At 33.1% G+C, this 27,393-nt stretch overlaps 1 protein-coding gene across 4 annotated transcripts in view; it reads left to right on the top strand.

The window, feature by feature from the left end:
- NT5C2 (5'-nucleotidase, cytosolic II) overlaps window positions 1-27,393 on the top strand; it is a 116,225-nt gene that overhangs the window by 44,106 nt on the left and 44,726 nt on the right. For 3 of the 4 annotated variants that reach the window (XM_051981329.1, XM_051981328.1, XM_051981327.1), the window contains exon 3: window positions 13,002-13,075. In XM_051981329.1, coding sequence (XP_051837289.1) covers window positions 13,002-13,075 — 74 coding nt within the window. Of the gene's footprint in view, window positions 1-8,594; window positions 8,753-13,001; window positions 13,076-27,393 lie in introns of those variants that run through there. The other variant, XM_051981330.1, reaches the window with a different exon arrangement.

Genomic DNA, 27,393 nt, shown 5'->3' with positions numbered 1-27,393 from the left:
TAATGTTTTGGTTGCAAATTCTCAAAATGCCATGTCTGTGGTCTTTTTGTAATTTTTAAAATCAAAATCAAAGATCAGAGTGCCCAAGAGACCTTATTGCTCATCAGATTCCATATTTTAAAAATACTTATTGAGTGTTTATTTAACTGCCTCTCAAATCTCAGGGAATTGAGCACACTTGTTTAAAGCCCTAAAATAGACCTGTGGATTTGACTATGTTGTGGCGCCATGGAGTAGAGAAGTTCAGTCGTTTTCAGTTGTGTTTGGCTCTTTGTGATGCCATTTGGGTTTTTCTTGGCAAAAATACTAGGAATGGTTCACCATTTTTTGCTCTAGCTCATATGAAGCTAAATGCCCTGCTCAGAATCACCCAGCTACTAAGTGTCCAAGTCATTTTTGAATTTGGGAAGATGAATCTTCCTGTCTCCAGGGCCAGCACTACTCAGCTGTTCTAGGACATAGGAAGGTGTGCCTTTAAATTTGGCTTCATAAAGAGCCCTGAGAAAATCACTTAGCGTCGTTTAGTTTTAGTTTTAGTTTCCTCATCTGTAAAATGGGGATAGTAAGAGTATCTACCTCCCAGGGTTGTTTAAGGATCAAATGAAATAATGTTTATAAAGTGCTTTGCAGTCTCTTAAAGTGCTATATAAAGGTTACATGAAAGGAAAAAATATGATGTTTGTGAGTAATTCTTCAAACTTATTTTTAAATTGATGGTTTTTGCTTTTATATCACATGATATAATATCTTTGGCTTTAAAATTTAAATCTCTATGGGGCAGCGAGGTGGTGTAGTGGATAGAGCACCAACCAGGAGAACCTGAGTTCAAATGTGGCCTCAGACCCTTAACCCTTCCCAGCTGTGTGACCCTGGGCAAGTCACTTAACCCCACTTGCCTCAGCCAAAAAAAAATTTAAGTCTCTAGGGTTTGAGTTTGAGCTTTGTGCAGAAAAGGAGTAATGTTTATTTTTTTAATCTCCTTTAATTTTTCAATTTTGTACATCATATCGGCTTTAATAAAGCAATTTTGTCTTTCTGGGTTGGTTTTGGATAGAAACTATGTTCAGCCTGTGTTTATAGTTTATGGTATGGCTATTCTTAGAGAGGACTCATATTTTCAGAATCTTTTAAGGTTTTCTTGCTTCAGCTCCCTGAGAGAGATAGTATAAGTGTTATCACCTTTTTTAAACCAACAAACATTTATTAAGTGCCAGGTCTAATAGTATCAGGTACTAGAAGAAAAGAAACAAACTGAAACAAATTCATAAAGAGCTTACTTTTTTCTCCAGGGAAAATAACATATATACATATAAGTAGATTGAACATGTACAAAGTAAAGCAAGATAATTTTGGGGAGGGAGCCACCAGTATCTGAATTGTTGAGAGGTTTGTGGATAGAGGCACTTGACATAAACTTGATTCAGAGCTGTGGATGGGGATATATTCAAGGGTCTGTGGTCACTTGTGCAGAGGTAGAAAGAAGGGAGGAGTGTGATGTGAAGGGGAGAGAGATGACCACTTTAGATGGTTTGTAGAGTGGGTAAAACAAAATAATGTGTAATCAGTCCTGAAAGACGAGGCTGACTCGTGAATGCCTTTAAATGAAAGAGGACTTTTTTATTTAACCTTAGTGGCAACAGGGATCATTTGAGATTCCTGAGAAGGTGAGTTACATGGTCAGACTTGTATTTTGAGAATTGGAGAGGGGATAGATTGGAGGCAAAGAGATTGATTAGGAGTTTAAGGCAGTGCTTTAGACAAGTGGTACTTAACTAAGATGGTGGCTGAATGATTGGAAAGAAGGGGATGGATACAAGAGATGTAGAATTGAAATCAAGAAGAAAGATGTGGCAGTGGATTGGATGAGGAGTAGAGGTTTAGGAAAAATGAAGGATTGAAGAAGACATTTTGGTTTCAAAGTTGGATGACTGGATGATTATTGGTGCCCTATAAAGTAATGAGGGAAATTCAGAAATAAGAGAATTAAGACTCAGAAATTAAGTTATTTGCTCATGGTCATATATCCAGTAAGTGAATCCAGGGCTCCCCCATGCTGTGACAGTTTTCTAGGTTTTTGGATAAATTTTTAAAATTTTATTAAAGCTTTTTATTTACAGAACACATGCATGGATAATTTTTCAACATTGACCCTTGCAGAACTTTCTGTTCCATATTATCCCCTCCTTCCCCCCACCTCCTCCTCTAGATGGCAAGTAGTCCAATACATGTTAACTATGTTAAAATATATGTTAAATCCAATATATGTATATATATTTATACAGTTATCTTAATACACAAGAAAAATCTGATCAAGAGGGGGAAAAACAACTGAGAAAGAAAACAAAATGTAAGCAAACAACAACAGAAAGAGTGAAAATGCTACGTTGTGGTCCACATTCAATTCCCATAGTCCTCCCTCTGGGTGTAGATGGCTCTCTTCATCACTGAAAATTGGAACTGGTTTGAAACATCTCATTGTTGAAGAGAACCATAACAGACATATCTTTTGAACGATGTGGGCATGGGATGTCACCGTCAAAATAACAAGGGACATTAGGAGTTAACAGGTGTCTGTGAACGTTAGATGTTTTTGTTTGTATGTCATTTAAATGCTTTTATGCTGTCAGCATTCTTAAGCAGTGACAGGTGAGGATACAGGGTCTATGTGAATGGACTAGAGTTCTGGTCTGCTCAAATCTGGGGGATTAGTGCTGGAAAGAACCTGCCTTCGAGGTCAGTTAGTCCAGCCCCCTTCTTTCTACACATGAGGATCCTGAGGCCTAGAAAGGTTAAATAGCTTTCTTCCCAATGTTTTATTAGCATAATATATTGTTCTACTCCTTGCCCCTCTGTCTCTTCCTGATGTCTCATGTTTTATATTTAAAAACATAGGGATTAGACTTGTGATTTTATTATAAAGGGCAACTCCCAGATGACACTTCTATAGATAGGCAGACACATTGTCCACAACTTAACTTAATATTAATATTCCTTTAAAAATCACATTCTGAGGAGGCAGCTAGATGGCACAGCTATTAGGACACCAACCCTGGTATCAGGAGGACCTGAGTTCAAATCCAGCCTTAGACACATAAAGAGTCGTGCATGATCCTGGCAAGGCAGTTACGACCTCAACTGCTTCCAAAAACCTCCTAGAGAACCAAAGCAAAAAAACATATCCTGAACAAAAATAATATACTGAACTCTTGTCTTCTTTGCCACAATTCCATGCTTCTTTTAAGGGAATAGTTCCCATCAAACAAATATATTTATTATGAATATGTTGAAATATGTTAATGTTTTCATTTTATGATTTAGGAGTGAATTGTGGTTTCCTTAAATTCAATTATAGTTAGAAATATGTTCCTTTGTGGGGAAAAAACTCTAATATATTGAATTGAAAACTTTTAATAATAAAGAATCTTCATTGTTGATCAGATTTATTCTAGTGCTTGTTCTGTCAAATCATAGAGGTTTAGAGCAGGGGTAGCATTTCCTCCTTCCTGGATAGAAAGCTGCCCTAGAATCATGGAAATCTAAGCTCTTTCTCTTACTGATAGGTTGATCTGGGCAACTTAATCTCTCAGTGTATAGGTAACTCTCTTAGACTTTAAATTTCAGAGAAGGTGCTGATTTGCACTGGTAGAGGGAGTTTTTTGCATTAAATGAATCCTTTGCATCAATGAAACCACAAGGCCTAGTCCTCATCTCTGGCAGCTAGATGGTACAATAGAGAGTCATGGGGCTGGGAGTCAGAAAGATCTGAGTTTGAATTCTACTTCAGACACTGATTAGCTGTATGACCCTGGGCAAGTCACTTCACTCCATTTGCCTTAGTTTCCTCATCTATAAAATGAGCTGGAGAAGGAAATGGCAAACACCAAATAGGATCACAAAGCTCACATGAATGAAATAACTGAACCACAATTAGTTGTATAAGCTTATTATCAACACATTTGTTACATCAACTTAGCAACAGGCTTTCTCAACTAATGAAATATATATATTTATAATCCAAATGTTTTCTTTAAAAGTGGTTAGTAAAATTCACCTAGAAAATAATATCTTCTTTCACTGTAGAAGTAATTTAGGGTCTTTTTGAAATTTTATCAGCACTTATCTCTTGTTCCTTCCCTCATACAACATAAAGAGAAAATAGTAAATGAAACTAACATTAAGTATTTGCTGCATCTATTTCTTTTCAATGCCAACTTATGAAAAAATAATGTGAATTGGGAGCAGGGCCGTCCCTTGTCTCCAAAACTAACATCGTTTGATTATTATTTGAGGGTCTTGTTGGGGAATAAATTTACTTTGCCTTTTTCTGTGTATCTTTGCCAGTTTGGATTCCTTTACAGAAACTGGCAGTTTAGTTTGTATGTTTCCCAGACTTGTCAGCCATTCTTAATCAGTTCTGAATGTTGATTGTCTCTCTTCTTCCATTCCTCTTTATTGTTGCTGAGTTTTCAAGCATTTACAACTGAGGTTCTTGGTCACCCAGTCTGTGCCCAGTAAGGGTTCGGCCTGGTGCCAGAATTTGTTGGGGACTCTCAGGGACCGAGTTCTCTATGCTAACAAATGAGCGATGGTTCTCAAGCAGTCCAGTGTAGCTTGCTGATCCAGTATTTTCAGCTTGAAGAACTAAATCTTTGAGGATGTTCAAAGAAGGGTGAGTTTATTTTTCCTTTTCCTTCTACTCCATTCATCTAAGAGATAACCCTGGTCATCTGCATTGAATAGCAAGATAATTAGATATGCTGTCAGAATGTTAATGTAGGGGAAGGCCAAGATGGGAGGAATCTCTGCCTACAGCTGACGTTTCTTAAGTAGGCTACAGCACATACTACTATTATCATTTTGGAAGAAAATAGGGAGAATAGAGAAGCAAAAGGGGTATGAGATATAAGCATTGCTCTTCAAAAACTGAGCATTTGTTTGTGCTCCCAGAATCCTGCATAATCATTGGAAACATGCAGGGTAAGCTCTCCAGTGAATTTAACAGAGAAAAGAAGGATATCAAAAAATTTAAATTCACTATGGTTAAATAGCACATTTGTACTAGAGGGGGGAAAAATGTAATGTTTGAATATTGGAGAGGTTAAGAATTTTTTATTCCTTCTGGGCAGATTGAAAATACTTTAGAAAGGAATTTCAATTTCTTGTATTTTGGAATATGAAACATTTTTGTGGTTTTTTGTTGTTTTTATAACTTTTTTTCTCTTATGCTTCCAACTCTTCTTGAATAATCACCATTTCTAAAACTCTCAATGAACACCATAAATTAAAGTAGAATACAACTTACTGTCTCCTGTTATTTTCCATTAATTTTTACCCTCGAGATATATTTTGATTTTCTCTTCAGACATTATATTGCCTTCATTATGTTGGACAAAAACAATGTCAGATTCTTTTCAGCAAAGCATGTTTATGATTTAATGAGGCTATTTCTTATAATCTTAGTTTTGTACTTTTATGATGTATTTAAAAATTAAAATTATTAATTTTCAGACATAAATTATTAAAATTAAACATTTTTTGTCCTGCTTTATGACATGTTTAAAGCATCATTTTGAGGATTCTTTATTGCTAATATTGTCTTTTACTATTGATTTTTGGATTCTTTATTGCCAAATATAAATCTCTATGTCATAATCCTTGTTGCAAAAATTGTTAATCGAAGCTATTGTTATTATCCACCTTGTCTTCTTGGCTTATTTATATTTATGTTCAGCTGAAGTAAAAATTTATGGAAAATACTCAGTTTTTGCCTGATGATAGGCAGGCTTATCTAATTTTTAAAATATTTATTTTGTGGACTAACAAGGACATACCTTTGGCTATAGTTTTAGAAGTTTTCATATTGAATCTGTTTCTGATTATGTAGCATTATTTACCCCAAGATTTAAGTCATTATCTTCAGATGCTTAGAAAACATAGCTACTTGTTTTTGAAGTGTTAAACAATGTATTGGAAATATCTAGTGAGCAATAGAGTTTTGAAGTAACTTACATGAGCAAAGCAATTTTGCTTTCAGGTTCTTAGATTTTTATTTAGTAAAGTGCTTTCCTCTGCAGTATCTCTGAATTGCAAGAGCCACCCATTTGATGATTTCTGGGTTCTTCATTACTTTTTTTTAAAAAGTTAGTGGATCATTTTGTGATAAGATGATTTTTTTGGTCTCTTTTTTCTATACAGTTTTTACATCTGAGATATTTTATCATGGCATTGCAGTTATTCCTAGAAGACATTCCTACTTTGTGATGTCAAATATCTAAATTTCATAAGACATAACTAGATAGATAATGGCTTGAATTAGTTCTTTTGTGGGAGATATTGGGGAAATGGGTGTATTTCAGCATATGGAACTAGGTAATATGATTTTGAAGAAAATTCTTTCTGAACCGTGTCAGAATTAGTCCTTCAGAATTGTTACTTGACATTTTCTAGAGGTTCCATATTTTAGATAAGAGGTAAAAATAGGTGCACACTATTTACCATAATTAGAATTTCTAGAGTTTTTTGTTTTTGTTTTTGTTTTTTATATTAGTAATAGGTTTTGGAATATTGTTGACCATGACGTACTATCAGATTTATGATTTAGATAATAAAATTTTATGCCCTAATTCCTGTCACAGAATACAGTTTGTGTGGTTTGGTTATGAAGATTGTGCTACATTTTAGAAATCTCCTTTATCCTGGCTTTTGAAAGATTACGGAGAAGGGAAGCAATAATTTAGGAAGGGGACAAGAAGAAAAGCAAGGAATGAAAAAACCTATACATAATAAAAGAAGGTAGGTAGATTTTAGAAAAGTGAACTTATCCCTAGAAGTATGAGTTTTGTCTCTCCTTTCTCTTCTAATTCATCTTTTAATTTCCCTATATATACTCAGGTTCTGCCCATTTTTCTTCCTTCTACTCTCATGTTTAACTTTTTGAAAATTAAGGCTAATACAGGATGAATACAGAGAGGACTGGCGAGACTTACATGAACTGATGCTAAGTGAAATGAGCAGAACCAGGAGATCATTATACACTTCGACAACGATATTGTATGAGGACATATTTTGATGGAAGTGGATTTCTTTGACAAAGAGACCTAACTAAGTTTCAATTGATAAATGACGGACAAAAGCAGCTACACCCAAAGAAAGAACACTGGGAAACGAATGTGAACTATCTGCATTTTTGTTTTTCTTCCCGGGTTATTTATACCTTCTGAATCCAATTCTCCCTATGCAACAAGAGAACTGTTCGGTTCTGCACACATATATTGTATCTAGGATATACTGCAACATATCCAACATATAAAGGACTGCTTGCCATCTAGGGGAGGGGGTGGAAGGAGGGAGGGGAAAAAAATCGGAAAAGAAACGAGTGCAAGGGATAATGTTGTCAATATAAAGTAATCATTAAATAAAAATTAAAAAAAAAAAAGAAAATTAAGGCTAATAGTATCATTCTAACAGTTATCTCCTTTAAAAAAAATTTCATGTAATTTGATAAAATGTGCCTCAAGTTGGGGATGAGTTGTAAGGTTATTCGATTATTGTTGTTATTATTATCATATTAAAGGTATTCACATTTGTTTTCCTTCCAAATTTCTCTCCAGAGTAGAAAATAATATATTGCTGATACCCCCAATTTCTTGACTGATTAGAATTCATTTTGAATGAGAGAAATTAACAGAACTATTTCATATTTTCTTCTGTGTTAATGATGATAGTTATGGGATATTTTGACTCTTATAGTAGAGACTCTTGCAACTTCTGAATATGGCTTTTTATTCTCTTGGGGCACTCAGATAAACAAAATGCATTTCTCCTGAGCATGTCCCCTTGAGAAAATTGCAAAAGATTTTTAGAAGAATGGTATGCTAGGATATATGTAATCAAAGCCTGAAGATTTATTTACCCTTATGGCATTGGAAGATTTTAAGTTTGACATTCTAGATAAGTTCTTTCTGTTACTTATGTGATAGCATTATAAAGAAGCTTTAAAAGTGTATTTTATTACTCTTTTAGAATTATAGTTTCCCTAAAGTAAACTATTCTTGCTTACAACAAATAGATTTGCTTCTTTCACTTAAATCTTGAGAAATAAATCTTGAATTATATATCTCTGATTTCAATACTCCTTCAAGGCATTTTATAGAAATTATGTTTCTCAATGATAGAACTTTCAAAATATTGAAAAGGCTTGTCTTTCTCTTTCAAATTAATGTTGTTTTTTTCTGTTAACAAACATTTATTTAATAATATAGTCTCAGCATAACTTTTTAGCAAAAACACTTAGTTTTTATTTTAGTTTATCATCATCGCCCTTGAACTCATAATTGCACAATTTCTTTAGCCACTATAAAAGGCCAAGAAGATTTTCTCCTTCTGATACTTTTATTTTCATTTGTTGTTGTAATTACTGCTTTTGGGCTCTTTGCCAGGAAATTGTGACTCCTGAGCCAGGGGGAGGAGTTAAGAGTAAAACTGCATCATTGCCAAAAATATTCTATTCCAAATGGATTTATGTAAGGCAACAGTGATATCCAGTGACAAGTTAAATTAGCCACCGAGGTGTTTTCTCCAACTCTCTCAGAAGACTAATATTGAAGGCCCTCATTCAGACCAGAAAATTCTGAAGTTTGATTAAAGCAACAAAATATTCTGTTATAGGGAAATTTTTAAAGGAATTTTGTAATGTAACTTCTAGAACTAAATGAACTAGAAGACTTCAAGAAGACAACCAGTGACAGATGAGGTAATAGTATTTAATCTTTATACTATTAGGAGTTTGCTTCTTTAGTTTCAAGGCTGATATTTCATGATGATTTTTCAAGGAGAAAATATTTAAAACCACTGTTTTATTAAACAGATTGTCAGTGAGCTCATTATTTCATAATAAATAGATGTATTTCTTTAGTTAGTCTCCTATTTCCTTAAACTGCGTAGAGATATCTTACTAAAAATATAACCATCAAATATTTTGAATTCATACTCTGCGTGGTATGGTAGTACAAAGTTTTATAGTGCTTGCACATCTTCTATAGTTTCTACAGTGCCTCTTTTTAAATAATTATTTATCTGTGAATTCCTAAGCCTCTAATGTGGTGCTTTAAACACATTAGTGAGATAAGAATTTTTACTAGGACAGAAGCTGGATTTTTTATTTTAAGAAACATTTTTCTAAAAGTAGTTATACTTTTCATGTTGTATGGAAGTTTTATCTGTTTGTGAAGTAAAATAAATGGGCTGGCATTGATACTAGTTGCTTTTGGTTCTGTGTCTGAGGCCTATGAAACCTTTAACTTCTCTAAGAGGTTGTATTTCTTTTTTTTGTAAAGACATTACAAAGCAACAAATCACTCTTTAGTGTTCTATCACGGCATTATTTATGTTATAGTACAGGATTTACATACTTAAACATTGCTTAAACCAAGAAAGTTTTAGTCTTAACACATTTATTGTAGATCTGGAGAGAACAGACTTTTGTCCAAGGTCCCCTCTTTTTTCCTCCCCCCTTCACCTTACCTGACACATATATATGCTTTTGATAGTTTTGTAGTCATTATCTTTTTGAATCTTAGTTTATGGAATAATTACCTTATTATTATTCACTAGGCTAAAGATATTTAAACCTGTTTTTATTAAATATCTTTGTGCTTTAATTTAGGCACATATTTCCTAAATGGTAGTTTTGGTTACCCTTTTTACACCATCCCCACTTTGGCAGGTGGGGCTTAAAGAAATAGAAATGGATCCACATTTTTTCTTTTAGTTTCTTAGATACAAGAACAAAAGTAACTTGATTCTCAAAAGTTCTGTGACTGAAAGCATTCAAGAATGAAAATCAAGATGGGTGTAGGGCACTTGATTCTAGACAGATCTTTATTTTTAAAAATTGACTTGTTTCTGAACCATGCAAAAACCAAGCTACCCTAGAATTTTAAAAAGGTTTATTGATGCCTTTTTTTTCAATCATTTGTTATTAAATAATTTTTTCCAAGCTCCAAAGCAGAATAAAGTGAAAAAATTAAATATTACTAGGACAACTAAAGAAGACAGAATAAAAATATTGTGAAAGATTCAGTGAATAAGACAAAGATGAAAATCGTGAAATACAGTAGATGCTTATTAATATATAATTTTTGTTGCTTTTATCAAACTTAAGAATTCTCTGGTATAAATTCAAGTCCTTCAGTATTAATTTTCTGAGAGAGCTGGAGAAAACACCTCTATGGCTAATTTAACTTGTCACTAGATATCACTGTTGCTCCACATAAATCCATTTGCAATAGAATATCTTTGGCGATGATGGTTGCATTAAATGCTTCTCTAGGAAACTGATATCTGAAAATGTCCAGTTGAATCTACTAATGGCTTCTCTTTACCCTTAGTGCCACCTCAATGTGGCACTAATTCCTCCCACCCTCCTCCTTCTCCTGGTTTTGTGTTCTGAGACTAGCTTTCGTATTTCTACCCTCAGAAAGTTGAAGATGACCTATTAATTATATGGCTTCATGACTCTCTTGCAAGGCCATACCACAAGAAAGAATAGTCTTCAACCTTTTCCTGGCTCTTATTTCAAGTCTTGATCCCTGAATATTTTAGGAACATCAGCTGTTTGGTATCTGATTAAGAATTTGGTCCAGTTGGTTCCCTAGTCTGTGTTTAAGAATCCTCAACTTCAGTCCTATCATTCACTGTGTTTCATTAGGGTTAGAATTTAATACTTTGTTGGGTAATTATGTCACCTGTGTCATGTGTTTAGGGGGAATTTGTATGACTGTGAATAGATGAATAGTATTGATTATCAGTACAGACTGGGTGGAAGTAAGTGAACTGTGAAGTTTTGTGTTATTGTGCATCTGTAAAAGAAGGATTGGAACCCTTAACTTTTCTCTGGATAATGAATTTATCTGTTTAAAAACATTTGTAAGGTAGATCTCTATTGATTATCCCTCTACTTAAAAGTAATTACCTTATTTAGATAAGAGTAGTTATTGAGTGAACCTGTCAATGGAAACCAAGTGTAAAGAGGACTTTATACCTTCTTGAATCATACAAAACCATTGTGAGATAGACTTGTTCACAGCCTAAGGAAGTTATTTTAAGAACTATTTAGAAATCTTGAGTGTGAGTTCACAGGGTAAGCCTTATAGAATATCTCTGAGGAGCTATAATAGAGGAAGATCTGGAACTACTATAAGCATCTGAGAACACAAAAAGTGGGTTGAAAAACCTGAGAAAAAGATCAGCTCTTTCTTGAACTTCCTCTCCCAGGGCCTATTAATCCCCAAACACTATAATATAATCTATTGTTTCATTTCTAGCAAAGTGAATTGTGTCCAAAAGTGGCCAGGGGTTTAACTGGAAATAGATATAAAAATAAAGTTAAGCAGACAACCCACTTTGCATTAGTGTTAGAAATTTTCCTAATTGTGGGCTCAGAGCTTTTGTGACTCAACTCATAACTTTTAATTTAAAATAAACTTTATTATCCCATAGAGATTATTACTCTCCCTAATTAACAAAAACCTCTTTAGTGTATTTAAAATAGCCTTTGTCCTCTCTCTGTTGTAAAATAAAAAACAAAAACAAAAAAGGCTAAAAGGCCAGCCTTTGCTTGGTGTACATTATATTGTACAAAGAATGTTCCAAAAGTTCTAGGTCATTTTAAAGTTTAATAGCTTAAAAATTACCCTAAGACTTTCAGGACACCTTTCACAAAATGATTGATGGGCACTGTTATTCTCTATATATTCACATGCACAGAACAAGACATGTTATCAGTATGTGAGCATAGGTGTCATATGCATGATGCACACACCTGCATTTTGACACATATTGCACATGTTAAATATACATATATATGAATAATGGGTATATTGTTGTACGAGATTATGGATATACATAGATACACACATGCTAATATACTTCTGTCTGTTTATCTAATGTGAATAATATACTTGTGAGTTATGGATATTGTTTTCCCTGCAGTTTTTTTAAACCACAGGCACAGGTTAGTCAGTCAGTTTTCGGTTATAGTAAATTTATCTATCACAAGCTTTTTTGTCAAGGCAGTTGAATTGGATCATTGGCTATTGGTTTAGAACTAGAAGAAACCTTAGAGATTATCTAGTGCGGTCCTTTCATTTTTAAGGGTGGGAAATGGAGGTCCATGGAATTGCCCAAATTCACACAACTAATAACTGGCAGTTGTAGGATTTGAACCCAGGTTCAATGCTCCTTCCATTGTGCCATGCAGTCTTTTATTTTAGATATTTATTGTGTTCGGATTACTCTTCTGGGATACTTTGCTAAGACAAGCTCTATTTATACTCAGAGGAAAGGGAGGTGGGGTCCATCAGCAGCTGATAGTCTTAGTTGATTAGGAAGTCTGTTTGATATGCTTGATTTAATGCTTGCCCATAGAGAATTTTGTTGCTATTTTGCTTATGAGAATAGCTAGATCAAAGATTTAGAACTGGAAGAAAGGTCTAGCTCAGCCCCTCCTTCTGTAGGTGAGAAGCTTGAAGCTCAGAAAGTGAAACAGTTTTAAGGTCACAAAACTCGAAGCAGAGCCAGAACCCACAGCCAGGGGTCTTTTTTATTATATTGTGTACCTCTTCATGGGTTATTTTTCCTTGTGGTTTCAAAGCAGCTTTCACAAGGTGGAGAACATGGAGCTAGGCATGTCTTACAGATTTGGACCCTTGTAAGATAAAGAACAGCCATGGCCTTAAGAGGCATGGCATTGATATTAATATGGCCCCCCAGAAATTGGTGGTTAAACTCCTATCCATTTATTTTTGTGTAATATTCATTATATGAACAAAATCTGGATGTGTAGGATATTTACTTGTGTGCCCTTAAATAAAATAATTTGTAGAAGCAGCTCCATAATATTTTAGATATTTTAATTTAATTTAATTTAACATTTTTAATAGACAATTTGATTAATAATAATAAACTTGATTAATTTAATCACTTTTTATTTCTTCTTGTAGGGTGTTTGTGAACCGGAGTTTAGCTATGGAAAAGATAAAGTGTTTTGGTTTTGATATGGATTACACACTTGCTGGTGAGTACCATTCTATATTTGTTTAGCAATTGATACCTTGAAAACAGCATAGTGCTATGCTAATGCCAGGTAGTTTAATAAATTCTTAATTATTTTATATGTCCATGTGACTGACAAATGATTTGTCACCATGTTAAAAGATTCCCAGTTTAGATTTTTTCTTCAGCAGAAACTTTTGAACTATCATTTTTACTACATAAGACTGAGATTTAGTTCATGAGAGAAGATAGAAAGATAATAACTAGTTTCTTTTTAGTCTAGTGTTTGTGGTATTTTTAATACTGTGTGTACTTAAAAATATAGATAAATCTAGATTTTCTGCTTTTCTCTATGAAGCTATTTTTCAGGGATGGACATTTTTTACTCTTATTGTGTAAATAAAGACGAACTTTGGAGTAGACAAAAGAAAAATTGTTTCAGAGCTTATTAAGTTTTTTAAAAAAATGTTTCCAACTTAATAAAAATTTTTATCAGACAATTGAAATAGTACAGATTAATCTGACTGTTTTTCTATGGTTGACATACATGAACCCCTTACCTTTGAAGTGTCTTCCCTGAGAAATTTTTCTCTGGTTAACCAAAAGCTTTACATATAAATGGGTTAAGTTCAATCCAATAAGTATGGATAATAATAACACACCTCTATAGCACTTGCAGGTTTGTCAGGCATTTCCTTTTGTTTGGTTGGACAGAGTAAATAGAAAGACCTGGGTTCAAGTCTCACCTTGGTTGCATGCTGGTGAGTCATTTAACTCTCAGTTGCCCTAGCACACTTTGTAAGTTGCAAAGCAGGTACAATCATGATTGTTAGAGGAAGTTCCTCAGTGGGAGTTTCCTGTACTGGTCAAATTATAGACTTGATTTAAAAAAAAATATTGTTCCCATTTTACATATGAAGAAATCAAAGCTTAGGAATGAGAATCAAGAATGATGATGTATTCTGTGCAGATTGAAATATATTATTTTAACTTTTTTGTGTATTTTTTCTTTTGATTTGTTTCCTTTCATAACATGACTAATATGGAAATATATATTTATGTGATTGCACATATCTAACCTATATTGAATGTCTTGCCATTTTAGGGAGAGTAAAGAAGGGAAGGGAGAGAGAAAAATTTAGAACTCAAAAATTTTTTTAAATGAATGTTAAAAAATTGTCATTACGTGTAATTGGAAAAAAATACAATTTTTTACAAGGATGATATGCATTTTGAAGATCTTATTTTCAGAAAGAAAGATGTAGAACAGGGAGAATTTTGATCCATTTACTATGTATTATGTTTTTCTTTCTACTCTGTCTAGTTAATTGACATCTAATTCAGGTTGGTTTCTCTTCTGTAAGAGAAAGTAAAAATGCTTAAAAAACCACTTCTCTGTTCTTCAGAGAACTTCTGTTCTATATAGACACACACAGTTTCACTGTTTTAAAAAAATGAAAAAAAAAAAAAGGATCTAAAGAGGAAGAGAGGAATCCTAAACTGTGTTAAAAAAAAAAAAATTGGGGCAGCTAGGTGCACAGTGGATACAGTACTAGCCCTGAAGTCAGGAGGAGCTGAGTTCAAATGTTACCTCAGACACTTAACACTTCCTGACTATGTGACTCTGGGCAAGTTAGTTAACATTGTCTCAGAATAAAAAGAGAGAGAGAGCGATGAAGAGGGAGAGGGAGAGAGGGAGGAAGAGAGAGAGAGAATGAGGAAGAGAGAGAGAGGGAGGAAGAAAGAGAGAGGGAGGAAGAAAGAGAGAGAGAGGAAGAGAGGGAGAGAGAGGAAGAGAGGAAGAGAGAGAGGAAAAGAGAGAGAGAGAGACAGAGAGAGAGAGAGAAGAGAGAGAGAGAAAGAGAGAGAGAAGGGGGGGGAGAGAGATAAAAGAAGAAATAGGGTAGATACATGTGGAAAAATATGATCCATAATAGAATTGGAAAAGGAAGAACCTACTAAATGTTTGGAATGATACACTAGGGTACTAGGGTAGTCTGGACTTTTTGAGGAGGAAGTAAGTACTTGTCTTTTAAAGAGTGTGGTTGTGGATCTATAGGTGCTGTTGTGCAAGAGATTATCCAGAAGAGGTTAGAGGAGGAAGACAAATAGAAGTGCTTGGTGACCCTGTTGAGGGTTAGTCAGACATATTTGTCTACATGATAACAAGAGAGTTCTGATATTTATCCAGGAGCCTCAAGATTTATCAAACCTGATAATCATTACCTATTTCTGATATCATATGATTTATGTGATATGATTATAAATTTATTTATTTTATTGATTTATATGATTATAAATCTTCCTTTTAGAAGAAATATATTACTGCTAAGGATTGGGAAGTTGAAGAGAAGAAATTAAAATCTTAGAAACATAGCTAGTATTTTCATCACTTCTAATGATGAAATACAAGAGATTCAGTAGGGAAAATTCAGATTTGATATTAAACAGCTAGTAGTTGCTATTGTTGTTGTTTTAATGGTGTTTGAGAAAGAGATTTAAATCAATGGACCACATCTGAAAATATAAGAATAACTGTCCTGGCCAGGAGTGAAGTATGTCTAAGAAGGCTGATAGGACTATATTTTCATTTCTCTTGTACATTTAATCAAAAGGACTTTAAACTGAAAAAAAAATAACATAAATGTAAAAACTGCTTTCTTGCATTCATCATGTTAGATAACATTGAATGTAGCTACAATTTAGAAAGAAGCGTATCAATAGAAATAACCAAAAATTCGTAAGAAACTAAAGACTAACCTTACGACTTCAGATATCTATTTACAGATGCAGTAAATATAGATAACAAGCATGGTGCACTAGGGAGCTTAATGAAAAGAAGCAAATTTGAATTGATAGACATCACTAAGACCTGGTGGGCTAGTATTCCTGATTGGTATATGGCTAGCCATAGGTGTATCTTATTTTAAAGGCACCAGATGCATAAAGATTATAGGGATTATGTGTAGTATTATTTATCAAGCTATTTCTTCATATGAGAAAATCTAGGATTGAGAGAGAGAGAGAAGAGTTGGAGAACATTGGAATAAAGATCTGTAGGAATGGAAAGGAAAATGACATTTTCATTGAGGTATTAGACAACCAGGACAGAAAAAGGAAATAAATCACAAGTCTGGCACAGAGACATGTTATAATCATGAAGGAGAGAAAGAGTTGCTTCAGTTATCTTGGCATCTGCTAAAAGCAGAGCAGTTCTACTGGGTTCTGGGTTTGCTCTACTGATAATTTAATCACTTGAAAGGTTCAGAAACAAGGGGCACACTTCTGTCTTGGATCTGATTCCCACAAAAAGAAGGAATTATTATAGTAGAAATGCTGGATACCTAAATAGGGAGTGACTTACCAATCCATCTTAGAATTCGTGATAGAAAAGGAGGCGGTGGCAAACCCCAACATGGATCCTGCATATGGGGAAAGCAACTTTTAAAGGTGATTTTTGATTGTTAGAATTTTAGAGTGACTTGTGCCAAATAATAACTCTTCAAGTTATAGTTATATTCTAGTTATGTGATGAATATCTGAGGTACACATCTTTATAGCCTATTCATGGCCTTCACAGAAAGTTGCACCCGTACTGTCTGCCATGCTGGGACTTCCCATATTAAAGTCACATAGGTTTTTGAAGGGATTTGAGGGAAGGAAATAATGCCTGGCATATAGTTGACACTTAGTTAATACTTGTTGAATTGAATCTAATTTTATTTCTTTTACTTTATTGTTCAATTCTTTTATGAATAAATGTTTTTGTTACAATGCTAGTGGAAGTATTTATTGGCTAGCTGATGAGTCAGCTGATATATATTAGAAGTTATTTCATTTTACCAGAGCTTTTAAATATTGAAGAGCAGGAGGATGGAGAGAGAAATAATCCAAAATGAATATTAATTATTTTAAAAGCATTTTGTTTTATTTTACAGGGTAATTGGGGTTAAGTGACTTGCCCAGAGTCATGCAGCTAGGAAGTGTTAAGTGTCTGAGGCCAGATTTGAGGTCCAGTCCTCCTGACTTCAGGGCCAGCACTCTATCCACTGCATTATCTAACTGCTCCTAAAACATTTTAATTTAAAATTTCAAGATCAAAATTCCATTCTTCCTCCCCTCCCAAGATGGTAAGCAGTCAGATATAGGTTATACATGTGCAATTATGTAAAACATTGCCATACTAATCATTTTGTACAAAAAGACTCCAATAAAAGAAAAAAAAAGAAGAAATAGCATACTTCAGTCTATATTCAAACAATATCAGCTCTTTTTCTGAAGGTGCTTAATTTAGTTTGCCTTCATCATTAGTCCCTTGGGATTGATTGTCTTGGATCATTGTATTGCTGAGAATAACCATATCATTCACAGTTCTTCTTTAAATAATATTACTGTTCCTATGTACAATGTTCTCCTGGTATTATTCACTTCACTATTCATCAGTTTATGTATGTCTTTCCACTTTTTCTGAAATCGCCCTATTTTTGTCATTTCTTATAGCATAGTAATATTCATATATCACATCTTGTTTAGCTGTTTCATAATTGATAAGCATACCTTTGATTTCTAATTCTTAGCCATTACAGAAGAGAACTGCTATCAACATTTTTGTACAAATAGGTCCTTTCCCCTTTTTTTGGATGTCTTGGGGATATAGACCTAGCAGTGGTATTGCTGAATCAGTGTTTGAGCATAGTTCCAAATTGCTCTCCAGAATAGTTGGATCTATTCACAGCTCTATGAGCAGCACAGTAGTGTCCCAGTTTTTCCATATCCCCTCCAATGTCTAGCATTTTCCTTTTTTATCATATTAGCCAATCTGATAGGTGTGAGGTAGTGTCTCAGGACTGTTTTAATTTGCATTTCTCTTATCAGAGCATTTTTTCACATGACTATAGATAACTTTGATTTCTTCCTCTGAAAATTGCCTGATCATATCCTTTGACCATTTCTCAATTGGTGAATGACTTGTCTTTTTCTAAATTTGACTCAGCTCTCAATATACATGAGAAATGAGGCCTTTATCAGAGATACTAGTTGCAAAATTGTTTCCCTAGTTTTTTGATAAGAGTTTTGATTATATTGGTTTTTATTTGTGTAAAAACTTTTAAATTTTATACAATCAAAATGATTTAGTTTATATTTTGTAATTTTGTCTCTATCTTCTTGGGTCCTAAATTCTTCCCTTTTTCATAAATCTGACAGATAAACTATTTCATACTTTCTTAGTTTGTGGGATCACTCTTTATGTGTAAACCATGTACCCATTTTGATCTTATCTTGGTATATGGTGTGACATGTTGATTTATACCTAGTTTCTGCCATAATTTTGTCCAGTTTTCCCAACAGTTTTTTCAGAGAATGAGTTTTTGTTCCAGAAGCTTGGATATTTGGTTTTATCATATAGTAGATTACTCTAGTTATTCAGGGAATATTAGTGATTGAGAAAATACTACTTATAGCCAAACGGTTCTTACAATATTGTCCCCAACTTGTAGGGGGATATAATTTATAATATTCAAGTAATAGCAAATTTCTGGAGTCAAGAGAGAGAAAAGTATAGGATATCAACGGTCATAACTACCAAATAAATTGAGACCAGAGATGCCTTGGTCATTGAAGGCAAATTCTGGCAATGCTTCTTGCTTTAGCAAGAGAAATTTGGCAGAGTATTTGGTAAGAGGTATGCTTATAGTCATTCTTTTGTTCAGTTTGAATGTTACTAAATTATGGTACTTAGGCTATGGTTAAATATATTATATAAATAATAAAAATTTATTGAAGTTAGAATTTCTTATGTTTCAATAATTCAACATGCCAAAAAAAAAAGTTTGATTTATATGTACCACACATGCTCTTCTTTTTAAAAAACAATTTGTCCTTTAAGGCCCTGATGTTTTTCTGGTTTTGATAATATCTGAAATTATAATATTTAGTTATTTATATTTACAAACATACACACACACACATATGCATAATGTGTGTGGTTTGTACATACACATGTATTCATGTTTGTCACTTTGAGGCAGTATCCTTTATTGAATATGACTTCATAGCTTCATCAGAGAGTCGTGCCAGACTAAGTTCATTTCCTTTTTTGATAAGTTAACCAAACTGATACATTAGAGGAATGATGTGGATAGAAGATAAACTATCTTTTAGCAACAGATTCAATTAAGTGTTTCATATTATTTATATTCATATTATTCATATTCATATTAATTAATGATATTAAACCTATTTCCACATTAGTTGGATTATTAGAACAAAAGGGAAAAAAAACATAAGAAAGAAAACAAAACTGAAAATAGTATATGCTTCTATCTATGTTCCATAGTACTTTCTCTGGATGTGGATAGTATTTTCCAATATGAGTCTTTTGGAATTCTTAGATCATTTTATGATTAAGAAAGCCAAGTCTATTAAAGTTGATCATCGCAGGGTGTGGCTGTTAGTATATACAGTGTTCTCTTGGTCCTACTCACTTCACTTCTTATCAGTTCATATAAATCTTTCCAGTTTTTTCTGAAATCTGATTGTTCATCATTTCTTATATCACAATAGTATTCTATTACTTTCATATACCACAATTTATTCAATCATTCCCTAGTTTCTGGACATCGCCTCAATTTCCAATTCTTTGTCACCACAAAAAGCTGCTATAAAAATTTTATACATATTTGTCTTTTTGCCTTTTGTCTTTAATATCTTTGGGATCATACTTAGTAGTGGTATTGCTAGATCAAATAGTATTATATACTTTTATAAACATGTTTAAAAAAAAAAAAGCACCTTCAAGCATAAAATTATAGAGGAATGGTTTTCAGACAGTTTTTCTGGGTATTTTAATACTTAAAAACTCAATGTGATATAGCAGCCAAAATAGGTTAATTCAGCTTTTAAATTTAAGAAAGCACAGTTTCTGGGCTATAAAGAAGTGATGATCTTGATGTAGTTGCCCAGGTCATTCAGCATCTAGAACAGGGGTCCTCAAACTATGGCCTGCAGGCCTGATGCAGCAGCTGAGGACAATTATCCCCTTCACCCACCGCTATGAAGTTTCTTTATTTAAAGGCCCACAAAACAAAGTTTTTGTTTTTACTATAGTCTGACCCTCCAACAGTCTGAGAGACAGTGAAATGGCCCCCTGTTTAAAAAGTTTGAGGACCCCTGAAATGTTGTATTCAGTTCTGGCCTTCACAGTTTAGAAAGAACATTGATAAACATTGGGGTGGGCAACCAGGATGGTGAAAGGCCTTGAATCCATATCGTGTGAAGATGAGTTGAAAAAAATTGGGAGAATATTAGCCAGTACTTAACCCAGTGCTTGCCACATAATAGACATTGAACAATTCTTGTTAAATGAGTAAATGAATGAATTAGGAGACTGAAGAGGCATAAGAAAGCTTGTAAAGTTTGGCATGTCCAAAAGGCATTATTATACTGGTTCTGCTTGTTTGGTCCTGGAGGCAGAACTGTAAGTGGAGGGTAGAAGTGGGCAAGGGCAGATTTAGCTTTGAAGTTAGGAAAGATGTCTTCTCATAAGCACTATCCAAGAGTAAAACTGATTGCTTTATTAGATAATTGGAAGTATTACTACTACTTGTTGTGCAGGTTGTAATGAATAGAATGCTAATATTGTACTAGATGACTGTTGAATGTTAAGTGATTTTGTTATAATTGATGATAGTATTGCTTTTTTATTGTTAACATAGCCTGATTTCCAGGGTCAATGATAAAGTGAAGACATATTTTTAGAGATTAATAATTAATCATTTAAAATTTTTAACTCTCCTATAAATGAGGAAGAGAATTACTGAAGACTGAATACATCTGAACTTCTGTTATTAAAATTTATTTCAAAATAATTTGGCTATTAGACGAGTATATTGATATGATTAGGAAAGTTTTCATACTTTTTTAATTTGGGAAAGGAGAAATTATTGTGCTTACTTATATTAAGAAATTTTCCATTATTTCTTCTGTAATTTTAATAAATACTACTTCTTTCTGAACAAACAATATTTTGTGATGTCTAGTAATATTGCTGAACAGTCTGATAGACAGTGAAATACATATTTATGTAACACACTGTGCTAGAGATATAGACAAAATGAAATAGCCCTTTTCTGCCCTTAGGAAGCCTCCATTTTATTAGTGGAGAATGAAGGATCTATGGCATATAAATGATTTTCTTGTTATATATAACTTGCTCCCTTAAGAAGTAGGACACATTTCAAATTATATATAATACACACACACACACACACACACACACACACACACACACACAAGATTTTTTTGGCAGTGGAGGGAAGGTGAAGGAAGCTAGATGTAGAAATTTCTAAGTTTCTTCAAGTTTGCCATATTTATTTTGCCTTATTCTGTAGTATTATTGCATTTATATCTCATCGTTTCTTCACCCTTCATCAGTTGATAGATACTTAATTTTTCCCATGTTTTTGCCACTATAAAATATGGCTATGAATATTTTGGTACATTATGTGATGGAACTTTCCATTGTTGCCTTTCTTAGGGTTAATTACCAGTAATGGGATTCCTGGATTAAAACCAGTTTTGCTGCTTAGTTTTATAAAGTTGTGATCAAAAATCTATTATTAAAGTTTCAAATGGGAAAATGTCTTCTGATTAAATGAGTAACAGTCAAAGTTCTTGTATCACCAACATATCAACACAAATCATCATCTGACAAACTGCTAATCTGTAAAACATGGTTTCTTAAGAAGGAGGATGTTAGCCAACAGCTGTTGAGAAAGTGAGAACTGGTCTCGATATAAGAAATATTGGCACCATAATGCTTTTTTTCTCTTTTGAAGGAATCCTATATCATTAGACCCAATCTTAATGGCACCTCTAATTTTCACTGTCTCTTTCTTGCTACTTATATTAAGGATAATGAAGAAATACTATCTTGAACTTTGCATCAAATGGAGCATATGAAAAATATGGAGAAAAATATAAGTCTGTTTCAGTTGAAATAAATATTTAGATCTTTGTGTTGTTGATGACCTTGATATATATATATAATTGCCTGGAGTGAAAAAAATATTCTAAGGTTGGAATTTAAAATTTTCAGAAATCTTACTTCCATTTTGAAATATGTACAACTCTAGTAAAGAGAGTGAATATAGAAGAGAATACACTGTGATCTATGTAGCACTTTTAAAGCATGCTATTTTCATTTCCATGCACTCTTTTATAGATGTGGAGCATTAAATTGCTTTATTTATAATAGAGTTTTTGGTAAAATTAACATGCTATTTTTTTCACGAAGTGTATAATATTCAGCTCCTTTTGTGAATCTTAAGATAATCATGGGCAGAAGAATCAAGATTACAGTTTTCTTTGAAATCTAAATCATTTTTAGATTTTCTCATTCTTCTCTGTTCTGGGCCTTTTGAGCATATAGTAAGCAAGCAGTTTCCAATAGAAATATATATTCTCTATAGGGATAAATAGGTACTTTTGATGGTGTTTACACCAAGTCCTCTAAAACCTAAGAAAAGGAAAGCACATAGGCTTCAAATTCTTGATTTTTTTTTTTTTTAAGGTGAGAACGTACAAATATAAGGAAATAGTGATTCCTCTCCTTTTCTATGTTATAGACATAGCAGTAATCTCTGAAAGCCAGAAAACATTTTACTCTTTGATATTATGTTGTAAAGTTTCTTTTTCCTGTGTACCATAAATTATCGCTTGATTTTGATAGAATTTTAGAATTTAGTAAAAGACCTTAGAGAGTATCTGTCCTTTCTTCTTTTATATTTTATATTTTATTGATGTTCTTTTCTTAATTTTTTAATATTACTGTCATTTTCCAATGACAAATCTAATCCTGAGAGAATTCTTTTTTGTAATGATTAAGAACAGTCAAGCAAAGCAAATCACATTGGCCTTGTTTGCCCAGAGAGAAACCCATTCCTCACCTTTCTGCATAGAGATGGTAGGCGTGCTCAAATCATGATTCTAGAGTCCTTGTGGTATTATGTAAATTGTCCTAGATCTTCTCACTTTGTTCTGCCTTAATTCATACAGGTCTTGTTAAGTTTCTCCAACTTCTTCATACTTAATAATTTTTAGGGGTAGCATAATATTTTATTACATGCATGTTCCACAGTTTCTTTAGTTATTTCCCTGCTGAGGGGCACCAGCTTTCCTTTCTCTTCTACTAAATTATAGGGGTGTGTGTGTGTGTGTGTGTGTGTACGCGCGTGCACATGTGCTCGCATCCGCAATTTTTCCTTTTGTCTTTGAAATTTCTGTATTACTGTATTCAAAGGTCAAGCCACTTTTTTTAAAGTTGAGGATAATGAGCATTGTCTGCTTTAAAAAAAATTATCTTGTAATATTTTTTGTCTTTTAAAAATGTGTTTGTTTATATTTTTTCCTTTCTTTACCCAGAGAACTATATCAAAGAATAAAAAAGAAAGACAAAAATGCAATTCAGTACAATGCACCAGTACATCAACACAAGCTCGTAGTATATACAACACATTAATACTTATAGTCTTCTATTTTTTTCAAAATTGGGAGGAAGAAAATATGTTATATAAAACATTTAGCATCTTGGAAACTAAAAGTTGAATAGCACTATATGAATAACTTTTCCTTTTATTATTATTACATGAAAATATAATTTTCAAAAAGTTTTTCAAGTCCTTGGAAGAAATATGTAAAAAATGCAATATTTTTCTTTTGGGCCAAAAGGAATAAAATTTAAAATAGAATTTCTTTCTTTCTTTCTTTTTTTTTTTTTTTTTAACATATCTACTGATGGTTCAACTGCTAGTAGTTTATATAAATATACCTAAGAAACTAGATCAGATCTGTGTTGGGGGAATAGAGAAAGGAGATAGCTAATAAACAAGTATTATTATTTAGAAAGCTATGATTGGCAACAAGTCTCAGGGTTCTCTTGCTGGCATCACCAGTAGTCTGGCACTTGTTCATTAGCTTCTCATGCCTGGTATACAATCTGACCATGTTTTATTAGACTTGAAATTGACTCAACAAACTTGACATTTAAATGAACATTTTTTGCATGGTGTGCTTACTTAGACAGAAAATTTGGACACTTTGACCAGTTGTCTGTCAGCATTTTAAATCCTGACCAGATTCATTGGCATTAAAGGTACTTGAATAAGTCAATACTGAGGGTAGTTGTTTGTAACAAGTCAAGAAACTTTTTATTATCTATATGAAACTAATAAATATCCGTGTAAATTTGTCTTTTTCATGTCCCCTTTTTCTCTATAAATGGTTTGCTGACACTTTTCTTTTCTTTTTTTTACATGTGCTTTTTGTTACTATTCTTTTTCCCTTCCCAGACCATCCCTAACAAGTAAAGTCAAGCAAAACAAGTCAGCTTCTCAGTCCCGTTGAGAATATTCTCTTAACTCTGTGCCTACTGGTGCCCCTCTACACTGAGAGGCAGGGGTGTTTGCCATCAGGGTTTCTGAAATCTTTCTTAGTGACAGAAATGAAAATGTTCTACAAGATTAGTTTCCCCATTGTGTGCTGCATATCCCAGGTTTCTTGATGACATGATGATAATCTATCAAGAGACTCCTGGACAAGAGAATCTATTCCCCTTACAATTCTTCTTTCTTGCAAAGAGCACAATTACATATATTTTTGTTTGTGTGGAATCTTCTTCCTATCTTTTGTATCCTTGGGATACATGCTTCATAATTTTTAGGTAAACGATTACTGAATTTTTGAGGAAAAATATTGTTACCATGTTCAAATATCTAAAGGATTGTGGAAGAGAGATTGGATTATCCACTTGACTCCAAAAGGCATCAATGACTGGAAGTTGTAGGGAAATAGATTTCAACTCAGCAAAAGTAAGAACTTCATATACATATTACTTTTAAAATTTTTTATTAAAACAATAGTGAATATCACGTCAATCAAAAACTTGCTTAATAACTCCTGTGCATAAAACATTATGAATTTTCTTTCATTTCCCCATAAATCTCTATCAGATTCTTTGCCCATTCATTCTTACTCAGTTTTCCTCTTATTTGCTACAACTAGCTTGCATGTATCCTATTTTTTGAGATCTGCCTTTTAAATTTTGCATTTCATAATGGTCTTTCCTAATTACTTTGTATTCCTCATTTATGTTAGTGTTAATATTTTTACATTGTTCCCTTAGACTAATAAATCACAATTTAAATATTTAATCATTCCCTTGTTTTTGGAAATTTAGGTTGTTTCAAATCTTTTCCTATTACATATAATGCTGCTAAGTAAATTTTTGGATAAAATCTTTTAAAAAATGATCTCTGTAATTCAGATATTTAGGGTAAGCAAGAGTATTTCCAACAATGGAATTATTAGGTCAAAGATTTTCTGATGTACTGTTAATTTCATTATTATTTTTCTTTTTCTTTTTAAAATTAAATTAAAATTTGAGGGGTTACATTTTTAAGTTCTGAACTGTCTCCCTCCCTCCCTTCTCATTCTGTACTTAGAGAAGGCCACTATTTGACACAAATACATACACACATACACATAGAAATATGTGTGTATATGTAAGGATACACACATATGTATTTAAATATATATTTTTCACATTTATATATATTGCTATGCATACATTATGTTCATATATCTATTTATTGGTTCTTTCTCTGGAGGTGAATAGAGTATCTCAATTTGTCTTTTGTAATTGATTTGAGTGTTTATACTATGCAGAATAACTGTTATTCACAATCATTCGTTGAATAATATTTCTGTAACTGTATATAGCATTTTCTTGATTCTAAACTCATTTCACTTTTCATTTTTTCATGCAAGTCTTTGTTTTTCTAAAATCAACCTGCTTATCTTTTCTTACAGCAAAGTAGTATTCTTATCACAGCCCTAATACCACAACTTATTTAGCCATTCCCTTGATATTGATATGTGTCCTTCAGCATCTAGTTTTTTATTAACACAAAGAGACCTACCATCAATATTTTAGAACATAATCCCTATTAATTTCCAAAAGGAAGTCTGACAATTAAGAATTGTCCCAAAGTGGAATGGGCTACTTGGGAAGTTAGTGAGTTCCTTGTTGTTGGAAGGTTTCAAAAAAGAGACTAAGTGTGGGTCACACAGCTAGGAAATGTCCAAGACCAGAAGGAATAATGAAGAGGGACATGCTTTAGTCTAGGCCTGATTTCCATCAGCAGCCTTGCAGTCTTTTTTGGATATGAGATTTTCTTAAAATATTAAAAAATCTGATGGACTCATGGTAAGTTGTAATATGATAGCTGTTGTTTGAGAAGACATGTGCCTGAATATGGGCCTTTTGCAAATGACTTCTGAAAGCCTTTCCAAACTCTAAGATACTTCATATAAAAAGGATGACTTACATGGCACACTGAGTTAATTTCCCAAGACAGCTGTGAGGTCAGTTTGAGATCCAGCCTATCTGATGTTTTCGGTCTGACAGGAAGTCTCCCAAAGGTAAGCAGATTGCACAGAGTCACCTCAACAGTCAGTGTGAATCAGCACCTTCCAAGAAGACTGGGAGAATCCTTGAGGCACCGTGGTCACTATTTATTTCTCTTCCTGCTTGGAAAATGTAAAAATTGCAGTTTACTTCTTAGGTCACTAAAGTATGTTATCCTTTTCTTTATTTTTGAGTTTTGTATATGAGGCATGAGTTGCTATGTCTCCAGTAAAAGGTAAAGAATATCACATGAGATGTGAAAATATTCAGCTTTTCAAAAATTTTTTCAGATTGCTATTTGTAAATTCATAGAAATGTATATAATTTTTAAGGGGGAAACAATATTATATGAAAAATTCTATCTTGTTATCTTATTTTTGCTACCCTGTTTCCCATCAAAAGGAGTTTTATTTTCTCTTTCAAAAATGGAATAAGATAGATAAGTTGACTTGTTTAAACAAACTTGGATAAGCTGTAAAATTAAAAATCAACCAAAAATAACTTAGGGCACAGCATCCAAGAGAAAATTAAGGATTTGTGAAAGGATTATATTACATTTGGTGCTAGATTTTAGGTTTTTTGTTTTTAAGTACATCTGTAAAGGGAGCTAATATATCATTTATACTTATGAAAAATGACTTCACCAAGCTGATAAGGTGATAATTAAGTGGGCATGACTGTTTAGTAAAGAAGTTATAAGAAAAATCCCAAATCTGTCAGAATTTATACATCTAAATAAATACATCCCTCTAAAAAGGAAGTTTCAAAACTATTCCGTGCAGTGACAGCATCATGAGAATAAATGTTAAACTGCCCAAGGTGACTCTCTTAACTTTGACATATACTGTTGGATTGTGTTCAAATCATTCTTCAGT

The sequence above is a fragment of the Antechinus flavipes genome, chromosome 2 (genome assembly GCF_016432865.1).
Source record: "Antechinus flavipes isolate AdamAnt ecotype Samford, QLD, Australia chromosome 2, AdamAnt_v2, whole genome shotgun sequence".
Classification (NCBI taxonomy): Eukaryota; Metazoa; Chordata; class Mammalia; order Dasyuromorphia; family Dasyuridae; genus Antechinus; species Antechinus flavipes.
The sequence above is the reverse complement of the archived record's forward strand: the minus strand, read 5'-3'. Positions and strand labels throughout refer to the sequence as shown.